This window comes from Schistocerca nitens, chromosome 1 (genome assembly GCF_023898315.1).
Source record: "Schistocerca nitens isolate TAMUIC-IGC-003100 chromosome 1, iqSchNite1.1, whole genome shotgun sequence".
Classification (NCBI taxonomy): Eukaryota; Metazoa; Arthropoda; class Insecta; order Orthoptera; family Acrididae; genus Schistocerca; species Schistocerca nitens.
The window spans coordinates 758,179,210-758,190,758 of NC_064614.1; the positions used below are offsets into that span (position 1 = coordinate 758,179,210).

At 40.3% G+C, this 11,549-nt stretch overlaps 1 protein-coding gene across 3 annotated transcripts in view; it reads left to right on the forward strand.

Annotated features, from left to right (window-relative positions):
• The window catches only part of LOC126260938 (protein turtle homolog A), a 101,087-nt gene extending 92,247 nt beyond the window's left edge, over positions 1 to 8,840 (forward strand). Inside the window, exon 6 of one of the 3 annotated variants that reach the window (XM_049958448.1) lies at positions 8,615 to 8,840. In XM_049958448.1, the coding sequence (XP_049814405.1) occupies positions 8,615 to 8,784 (170 nt within the window). In that variant the 3' untranslated portion in view covers positions 8,785 to 8,840. The remainder of the gene's footprint in view (positions 1 to 8,614) is intronic. The other 2 variants (XM_049958463.1, XM_049958455.1) reach the window with 2 other exon arrangements.
• The last annotated feature ends 2,709 nt before the right edge of the window (positions 8,841 to 11,549 follow it).

Sequence of the window (11,549 nt, forward strand, 5' to 3'; positions counted from 1 at the left end):
GATGTCGAACTTTACTGTCTCAGTTCAACCTCTGCCTCTTAAATACTGGGGCCACCACACATTTCAGTGTGGCTTGTTGTAGTTACTCGGCCATTGATTTATCCATTTGCAGCCCAGGACTTCCCCCACCTATCCACTGGAGAGCACATGACGACCTGTGGGGTAGTGACCACTTCCCCATCCCCTGGCTTCAGGCCCATGGATGCTTGCCCAGATGGGCTGTAAACAAGGCAGACTGGGAAGCTTACACCTCTGTGGCCACTGTTGACTCTCCCCCACATGGTGACATCGATGTGATGGCTGAGAAGGTGACTACAACAATCGTTAATGTGCCAGAAAATGTGATCCCTCGCTCTTTAGGGTGCCTCCGGCGAAAGGCGGTCTCTTGGTGGTCGCTGGAAGTCGCTGAGGCAATTACAGAGTGTTGGCGAGCTCTATAGTGGCACAAGCAGCACCCTTCCCTGGAGCACGTCATAGTCTTTAAGCACCTCCACGCCCGCATTTGCCAGCTTATCAAAAAATGGAAGTAGGAGTGTTGGGAGAGAAATGTTTCGACCATTGGATGCCATATGTCACCTTCCCAAGTCTGGACAAAGATCAGATGTCTTTTTGGTCACCAGACCCCAACAGATATCCCTGGCATTAACATCAATTACGTGTTCTCTACTGACGCAAATGTGATTGCTGAGCACTATGCTTGAGCCTCTGCATCGGAGAACTACACCCCAGCCTTTTGCACCCTCAAATGGCGGATGGAAAGGAAAGTCCTCTCGTTCACTGCATGCCACAGTGAACCCTATAATGCCCCATTTACAGAGTGGGAGCTCTTCAGTGCCCTTGCATATTGCCCCAACACAGCTCATGTGCCAGATCGGATCCACAGTCAGATGATTAAACTTCCCTCATCTGACTACGAGTAACATTGCCTCGTCATCTTCAACCGAATCTGGCGCAGAGGCATCTTTCCATCGCATTGGCGGCAGAGCACCATCATTCCGGTAAAAACCCACTTGATGTGGATAGCTATTGGACCATCAGCCTCACCAATGTTCTTTGTAAGCTGCTGGAACGTATGGTGTGTCGGCGGTTGGGATGGGTCCTGGAGTCATGGGGCCTACTGGCTCCATGTCAGGATGGCTTCTGCCAGGATAGCTCTACCACTGATAATCTTGTGTTCCTCGAGTCTGCCACGTGAATAGCTTTTCCATGATGCCAACACCTGGTTGCCATCTTTTTTGATTTACGAAAAGCGTATGACACGACCTGGTGACATCATATCCTTGCCACATTATACGAGTGGGGTCTCCAAGGCTCGCTCCCAATTTTGATCCAAAATTCCCTGTCCCTTTGTACTTTCTGTGTTCAAGTTGGTGCCTTCCATAGTTCGCCCCATATCCAGTAGGATGAGTTCCCGCAGGGCTCCGTATTGAGTGTATCTCTATATTTAGTGGCCATTAATGGTCTAGCAGCAGCTGTAGGGCTGTCTGTCTCACCTTCTCTGTATGCAGATGTTTTCTGCATTTCGAACTGCTCCACCAGTACTGGTGTTGCTGAGCGGCACCTACAGGGAGCCATCCACAAGGCGCAGTCATGGGCTCTAGCCCACGGTTTCCAGTTTTCAGGCGCAAAGTCGTGTGTTATGCACTTCTGCAGCGTCTTACCGTTCATCTGGAACCAGAACTTCATCTTTGATGATCCACTCACTGTAGTGGAGACACATCGATTCTTAGGACTGGTTTTCGATGCCCAATTGACTTGGCTTCCTCACCTTCGTCATCTTAAGCGGAAGTGCTGACAGCACCTCAATGCCCTCCACTGCCTGAGCAACACCAACTGGGGTGCAGATCGCTCTACACTGCTGCAGCTCTACAGAGCCCTTGTTCAATCCCCCCTCGACTATGTATGGGAGTCAGGTTTATGGTTCGACGGCACCCTCAGCATTGCGTTTACTCGACCCAGTGCACCACCGTGGCATTCGCCTAGTGACAGGAACTTTTTGGACAAGTTTTTTGACCAGCATCCTGGTGGAGGCCGTAGACCCTCCATTGCACATTAGGTGTGCACAATTGCTCTCCAGTTATGTTGCAGACGTTCATAGTTCTCCTGCGCATCCAAATTACCTTCTCCTTTTCCCACCCACGGTGGTTCATCTCTCTCATCGGTGGCCCAGGTCAGGGTTACAATTGCAGTTTGTGTGCGATCCCTTCTCTCCGAACTGGAGTCCTTGCCTCTACCACCTGTATTTGAGGTTCATTCAAGTACACCTTCATGGTGTATACACCTAGGCCGTGGCTTCGCCTGGACCTTTCACATTGCCCGAAGGACTCAGTTAACCCTACGACTCTGACTCTCCGCTGTCACTTCCTCTCGATTCTCAACATGTACCAGGACCATGAAGTGGTTTATACCGATAGCTCGATGACTCATGGCCACGTTGGCTTTGCCTATGTTCACGGAGGACATATAGAACAGCACTCCTTGCCAGATGGCTGCAGTGTTTTCACTGCAGAGCTGGTGGCCATATCTTTTGCTCTTGAGTACATCCGCTCATGCCCAGGCGAGTGATTTCTCCTGTGTACTGACTCCTTGAGCAGCCTACAAGTTATCAGCCAGTGCTACCCTCATCATCCTTTGGTAGCGACCATCTGGAAGTCCATCTATGCCCTGGAACGGTCCAGTCATTCACTGGTGTTTTTCTGGACCCAAGGTCACGTCGGAATCCCAGGCAATGAACTTGCTGACAGGCTGGCCATGCAGAAACTGCTTATGGAGGTCGGCTCCTCTGAAACTGGCATGCGTTCAGTATTACACCACAGGGTTTTGTGGCTTTGGGAGACGGAACGGCATAACCTCAGTATGCACAACTAGCTGCATGCTATTAACAAAATTATGAACGTGTGGTAGAACTCCGTGCGTGCCTCTCGCAGGGACTCTGTGGTTCCCTGTTGGTTCCGTATTGGCCATACGTGGCTGATGCGTGGTTACCTCCTCCGTCGCGAGGACCCACCTGGGTGTCGCTGTGGCTCAGAAATGACGCTCGTCCATGTCTTGCTGGATTGACCACTTTTAGCGACTCTGCGGTGGACTTTTTACTTTCCCAGCACCCTACCTTCTGTGTTGGGCGACAATGCCTCAACAGCAGCTTTAGTTTTATGTTTTATTCGTGAGGGTAAGTTTTATCATTTGCTCTAAGTTTTAGCACATGGGGGTTTTAATGTGTTCCAGAGTGGCCGGCTTTTCCTTTTTATTTTCATGGTCAGCCTGCCATGGTAAAATTCTTTCTTGTTTTAACCTCTTCTACCTGTTTCTTGCTTCTTTGTGGTTTTCTTGTCCCCTTTTGTCCATTTAAGTGTTTGTTGCCCTTCAGTCATTGTTGTGGTTTTTCCTTTCATTCTGTTTTGTGTTATCTCATTGTCTTATTCTCACCCTTGTGGCATTGTTTGCTTCAGAACAAGGGACCGATGACCTCGTAGTTTGGTCCCTTCCCCCCTCTTTTAAACCAACCAACCAACCAACCATAATTCTACAACCGATTGATATTAAACGATATAGGTCTATAATTGTGGGAATCTGTCTTATGGCCTTTCTTATAAATCAGAATGACCTGCCCTTTTTTCCAGTCATTACGATACATTTTGTTGCTCAAGCGAACTTCGATAAATTACTGCAAGAAGGGGAGCAATTTCTGTTGCATAATCCTTATAGAATCTTACAGGTATCTCATGTGGTCCTGAAGCTAGTGATTGTAGCTACTTTTCAATCCTGCAACCGGTTATCTCAATGTCTGCAATTTTGACATTCGCACGACGCTTTGAAAGGAGGGACAGTGTTATGATCTTCCACGTTGAAACAACTTCAGAAGCGTTTAGGCTTCTCTCTGTTATCTTCCATTTCGGTGCTGGTGTGGTCGCTGAGAGAATGAATAGATGAGTTTGACCCACTTACTAATTTTACATACAGCCAAAATCTCTTAGGGTTTTTGCTCAGGTTGGTTGACAACATCTTACTTTTAAAATCATTGAATGGTTCACTCATTGCTCTCCTTACACTCATTTTCGCTTTGTTCAGCTTTTGTTTGTCAGATAGGTTTTTACTTTTCTTGAATCTGAGATGAAGTGCTCTTTGTTTACGTAGCGCTTTTGTAACACGGCTGTTAAACCATGGTGGATCTTTCCCGTCCCTTAAAACCTTACTCGGAACATACTTGTCTAGGGCATATTGAACGATACCTTTGAATTTTTTCAATTCGTTCTCCACATCTTTGCCCTCATCACCGAATATTTGATGCTGACTGCTGAGATATTCTGAAATTTGTATCCGGTCACCCTTGCTGAGCAAATATATCTTCCTACCTTTCTTAACATTCCTTGTAGGACGTGTCGTCATAGATGCTGTCACAGCCTTATGATCGCTGATACCTTCCTCTATGGTAACTGATTCGATAAGTTCACGTCTCTTTGTTGCCAGAAAGTCTAAGACGTTACGCTCACAAGTTGGTTCTCTAATTATCTGCTCAAGGAAATTTTCGGAAAAGACATTCAGAACAATGCCACACAATTCCCTGTCACTGGCACCAGTTTTGATTGCATAACACTACCAATCTACACCTGGCAAGTTGAAGTCACTCCCTATTACAATGGTATGATCAGGAAAATTACTAATGATATTCTGCAAGTTCTGCCTGAAATCCTCTACAACTACAGATCCTGATGCAGGTGGTCTATAAAAGCATCTGATCACCATTTTTGATCGTTCTTTGATACTCAGTTTCAGCCAGATTAATTCACATTCAGAATCAGTGATAACGTCACCAGATTTTATAGAATTTTTTACTGCAATAAACACACTGCCACCATTGGTGATTAACCTATCCTTAAGATAAACATTCCAGTCTTAGCGTAGGATTTCGTTGTCACTGACGTCAGGATTTCATTGTCATTGATGTCTGGCTTCAACCAGCTTTCTCTTCGCAATACTATCTGTGCATTATAACCTTCAGTAAGTGATACTAATTCTGGGACCTTTCCTTGGATGCTCCTGCAGTTTACTAAAATCATATTAATCTTTTCTATCTCTGAATTGCAAGGACCAAGATTCTCTGAGGTCGCTATGGCTGATTTAACTGGCAAATAATCTTTGCTCCCAAGGGAGGGGAGGGGTCCTCTAACCTAAAAAAGCCCTATGTGCACGGCACATGTACCCTGCTACCTTAGTAGTCACTTCCTGCGTGTAGTGCATGCCTGACCTATTAAGGGGAACCCTACAATTCTCAACCTGATAGCAGAGGTCTAGAAATTCGCATCCGATACTGTCGCAGAGCTGTCTGAGCCTCTGGTTTAGACCTCCCAATCTGCTCCAAACCAGAGGACCACGATGAACCCTGGGTACAATGCTACAGATAGACAGCTTAGCCTGCACCCTGTGTGCACTGCTAGTTGCCTTCACCAAATCAGTCAGCCGCTGAAAGGAGCAGAGGACGACCTCAGAAACAAAGTGGCAGGCGCCATTCATGCCAACATGTGCCACTACATGCAGCCAGTTGCACCCAGTGCACTCTATAGCCGCTGGCAGGGCCTCCTCCACATCGGAGATTAGACCTCCCGGCAAACAAACTGAATGCACACTGGAGTTCTTTCCCGCCTTGTCTGCTATCTCTCTGAGGGGCTCCGTCACCTGCCTAACATTGGAACTCCCAATGACTAGCATACCCACACTCTGTACTTGTCTGGACTGGGCAGGAAAATCGACCACTGGCCCAACAGGAGAGGCAACCCGTGCTGGCTCAGTTATCATCATTGTTGCTACAACTGTGTGATGGTTACTGCCATCTCTTTCAACATGGACATCTTCAAAGAGGTCAGGTATGTTTGTTGCCATTAAAAGTTATATATTTCTGTCTTGAGTGAAATTCTGAGCAATCAGTTCTAAACAATTTTCATATTGCTAAGTGAGATGTAGTGCCAGATGTATAGCCATGTCCATTATTTACAGAGCTTCAACTACCCTCATCAGTTGGTGGTTGATTAAAGTATTATCTAATGATGTCAATAAGATTGGGTAACTTAAAAATAGTGAGCTAAGGTTTTCTCTATAGTTTTCTGTCAAAGCTGGGTGTGAATCTGGTGGTCAGTAGATGGACCCAGTTATAAAATTGTATCTACCCGTGTTGCTGACTCTTCCCCAAACAATTTTGCGGGCGGCTTCTGTTTTCTGTCGTGGTGGATATGAATTTCTTATCTATTGCAACCATTACATCCTTCCATTTCCCATTGGTCTAGCCTATCAGTATACATGTATATTTAGCTCAAAAATCTCACTGCTGCCAATTTCAGGTTTTAGCCAGCTTTCTGTATTATTGTGTGAGCTCTACTGCTGTTTGGACATGCTTCAGACCCTGGTAGTTTATTACAAATGCTTCAGTAGTTGATCACTAGCATTTCTGTCCTGAGAATTCAGAAATATAATTTTATTTTAGGAATTTGATGTAAAATATGTATCACAATGATGATGATAAAGGTTTTGTTGGTGGTAGGGGAACATTCTTTATGCAAAAATCCAACTGGTATTCCAAAATTGGACCATTTTATTGTAATTCCCTTATATTGTTATTAAACTACACTACAGGTTGGTCCCTCTCATCCTGGGATCAGAATGACTTACCTTTCATTTCTTACATTACTCACTCTACCCCACCCTCTTTCCCTAGGGAAGAATTCATAGTTCCAATATCTAGGATAATGCCATCTCTTTTAATTTTATGCATATCCATAGGCAGTATTAAACGCTTTGCCTCATGAAGGTAAGTGACAGCCAGTCGTTCTGTCTTATATTCATTATTTTTCATGCTAGGATTTTCCTTTGATATAAATAGAGAATCAACACAGTTTAAAGTTGCTAGAAAGTGCTTTGTGTAGATATTAGTTTCCAGCCTTTTGAAGATAAAAAATCCATTGTGTTAAAATTATAATAATTTGTGTATTTATTTTGTTTTAAACCATTATTAATCATAAGGCACTGGACAAACATGATTGCCACTTGTTTATTTTTCTTGATAGGTCTGTAAATACTTATATCATTTGAAATTTCATTTGTAACTTGTCCTGTCCTAATTTATTGTTTTTTCACTCTATTTTAGTGTTGTTTGTTACTAAGTTTGCTAAATTTTTAGCTGTAATATAGAGGAATATAATTGTAGCTAATAATAAAATGTAAATCATATATAATGCACCATGAACTTTTGCTAATCCAGATATAACAAAGAAATGGGCAGAATAATTGAACATGCTTGAAATAATGCATGCTGGTTACTGATTGTTGACAATGAGTAGGACTTTGACCAAAAATTTCTATGCCATGTGCAAAGCATGAAATAATTAGCTGGTCTCATTTACCTCTTAAAATAATTCTTATTTAATTTTGATTATACATATTGATCACAAACAAAGTAATCTATAAAACATAAGAATGACTCCATGGACCTTATGGGATCAGTTTTCACATTTTGGACATGGCAGTCAGCATGATAACAAGGCCATGGCCAAAATCCTTCCCTTTCTGTATGCAACTGAAATTGTGTTTTGATAGATTTCTCTACTCTAACCACCCTTCCTTTCATACTTTTGATACATAATTACAGAAGAAACATAAATCTGTCAAAATTATATAATTTCTTACCTAAATAATTGTAATATATTGGTAATAACATTTGCTAGACTTAGATGTAACATTTAATATAGGGTTTTGAAGAAGTCACATCAAGGGTTTTACTGTGTGCTTATTTGCTGAGAAAGGAAGTATTAAAGTTATAAATGAAAAACATGTCACAAAAAAAGGTATTTTTTAAATTATATATGTTTTGTAAATAATGGAAATTCATTTAAAAGAAAACTAGAAATTAGGAGTGACAAGTGTATAACAAAAGGTATGACAAGATAAAAAATAATATTTGGTAAATATTACTTGATCTTGCTTCTCTTACGTAATGTCAGTCATATTATGGGCTTTTGTGTTAAAATTAATCTTTACCATTTTAGCTTATTATTCCAGCCTACGTGTAAATCTCATAATGCAAGGTGGAAACTGAGTTTTTCCCTTCATGTTTTCCCTGTATGTCTCATTATCATATACTTCCCTCTCTCATAGTGGATTAATTGTTTAAAAATCTAAAGACTCAAAAATTCAGTCCTTTTTTAATGTCTGTGTCATTTAAGTTGGCTTGTTTCAGTTTCTGGTAAAAAAATTATCCTCTTCACTCTCAATTATAATTTATTAAACATGAAACCGACTACCTACTACATGCAGAATGTAATTTGGCACCCCACACAGGGATGGTGAGAGCAACTGTTTACAGACTGCCAGTTCCCCTGTTCACAGCATCCTCCACACAGTATGCCAAGTTATATTGTTCATGTAGTACAGCATTTTCCCCTTTAAGACAGTTTATCAGCACCAGTTGATGTTTTTACATATGGCAGGTATTGTGAACTATGTCAACAATACATTCTATTGGCATCTGAATATGGAGTGTGTATTTTTATTTCACAAATGCATGCTTGTAGATATAATAGTGATAATTATAAATAGTCATTATGTTTTGGATAAATAAATGTTTCAGTTCATCGAGACGAGCAAGAAATAATAGAGCTGGTACCAAACATCATACTTAATCCAGGATTTTATGACGGTGATGCTCGGACGGAAGAAATAGAGCCTGATGAAAATTCCAATAATCAAGCTACGACAAGAATAAATAATAACACCATTGTACGTCCCATAAGGGTTTGATAGTAGAATTGACTTTCAACAGTTTTCTGTGTCCTCTCAGAATGAAAAGTTCTGTGAAGTGACTCTCACTGAAATTTAATGAAAATTATATCAGGTATATTATATTGGCTCAAAATTATGTTGCCATTCAGGGAGACTTGGTTGTCATTAAGATTTGATTCTCATAACTGTTTTGAAAGTGTTTACACTGAATGGCCCATATTGGCAGCTGCATTACTCTAAATTTTGTTATTAAGGTTTACAGTAATGTTGAAAGTTCTGAAAGAAATTTCAGCAAAAGTGAAATATAATCTGTCATATGTGCCTGCTAATGATCAAACCATGTGTGAAATACCAGAAGACCTTGTGTTGTCTTTATTAAATGGTCCAAAAAAAAAAAAAATAACTTAGACTAGTGCAAAGTTTGGGTGTAAGTACTGTGTTGAAAAGCTATTTATCACACATTGAAAATTAATATTTCTTTACCATTTTCTGTAAGGTTTTGCAACAGTGCAGTGTGCCTTAAAAAGGCAGATTATCAAAGAATTGTTGTAAGACTATTCTTATGTTCTGTTCCTTTTTTTGGGGGGGCAGTGTGGCATTCAGAAGAAGTCAATTGTGGCAAGAAAAATGTGTAATGCTCCGTATTTTTCACTTAATGTGTATTTGGAATGAGTAATCTTAGGTATTTAACTCTAAAATTTGCTATTGTAGCAGGTATAATGCAGTGTTGATGCACACTGCTGTCACATATAATCTGTGTTCTCAATTGTACTCGCACTCATATGGTTGTCTTTGGAAAACTTATTGTGTTGTGATCTAGAATGTGGTTGTGATATAATGTAATTTGCACTTAGACATATAGTCCATCTTCCAATTTGTGTGTCCTAATATTTGTGCATTTATTGCCTCTTGTACTGTTATTGTGTTTCTAATTGTTATTGTTTCATACCAATGATATTTCATAATTTTTACATCTTTGTACATGACAGCAAAATATTTTACATGTGTTCACCAGATACGAGTTTCTGGAATATTGTGTGTAATTGAGGAGAGCGCCACGAGATCTTGACAGGGTGAGCTAATAACCAAGTATTAGATAAATGGAGCATCAGTAGAGCTAAATTCATCAGTAAATGGCATTTATGTTCCTTGGCAAGTTTGGGAGGGGGAAATGGGAGGGTCATTGGTGTGTAACATTGAAGGGTCCTGATCAGTTCAAAGTTTATGCTAGGAGTGGTGTCTTTCTGTTCTCTGACATGGTATTTTATAAAAAAAAAAAAAGTATTTTTACGTAGTCATACCACATAAGTACTGATCTCCGTGACACATTCAGTAGTGCTTTCAATTGAATGTTATTAATAGGTGCCTTGAATCAGAACATTTATATGTATGAACGGTTCCTTACCATCAATGTGTATCACCAGTTGAAATGTAGCTAGCTAGCACTGTTACAAAGATCCCTGTTTTTTATGCATAGTGTGTAACACATCTGTACTTTTATATGACATAGAAATGAGTGTGTGCTAGATATATCATTCTGCTGTGTAATATTGTGTACTTGCATACAAGGCATTCAGTTATAGTACACATTTATCCTCCCAACCTACATGTTGATGTTCTTGTTGAAATCCTGCATAATTAAGATAAACGGCTATTTTATTCTGAAAAAAGAAGATTTGAATTTCATGTGAAAATTGGCTTTTGTGAAGCTGTCTGTCATGTGATAACTGTATTAGTGCCTGTTAACCATAATTTGTGAAATGAAATGTATGTAACTAGAAATTAGTTTGCAAAATTGTTTAGTAATTATAAAATACATGTGCTGTGTGTGTTTAGCGACTTAGTGTCAGACATTAGCTTGTGATTAGATTGTGACTGGCAAAAAAAAGTTGCACTTTGTGTCAGTAGTGGATTAGTTTCTGGCTATATGTCACTGGGAAGAAAAACAAATAATCATTTTGATTAAAAGACTGAATGAGAGCAGGGCAGTTGCTACAGGGATAAGAAAATTTACAGCCCTTTTAAATGTTGGTTGTGCATTATTGATTAGCATTAGACATGTCCAATTTTTGACTAGGTTCTCATGAGCAGGCAGTAGTTAAGCAGTGAGAGATGTAGGCTGATGCAAGTGTGAAGCTGAAGAGCTATAAAATATAATACTAATAGCAATGAAAATATAGGGTGCACATATATGGCAGCAGTTGTTAAAAGTTGAGACGTGTGCTGTACCTGATATATTACACTTGAACATCAAAGTGGATAGAAAATATGATATTGAGCATTACCTATGTCAAAGGATTAAAAAAGTTAGCATCTGTTTTAGCAGAACAGTAAATTGCTACTTTTTGTTTTCTTTTATATCAACATACTAAATCATTGGTGTTGTGTCAGTACTGCCAGAGTTACCTGATGTTTCCCATCTCTGTCATTAGTTGACGTAGAATCTTTCTCTACTTTCACTTAGAGCATATAAAGTTCTTGCAGAGTTATTTTTTCTCTCTTTGTAGTTCACCTAATACAGTATTCATCTTCCTTTGATCATATTTGGTGCTTTTTTCTAAAATTCTGCCAACTGCTGACTGTGTTATTTTCCTTCACTTCCTTCTTATTTGTAGTATTATGGATTCCATGTATCTTGCATATTTTCTCCCCTCTTCTCTATTTGTTCATCACATTCCTGTCTCATTTCAGCTTCGAAATCTTTCTGGTTTTAACATTTTCATTTCTTTCTGCTTCTTATTTTACATTGTATTACTAAATGATCTGCATCTCTGGTGGGTTGT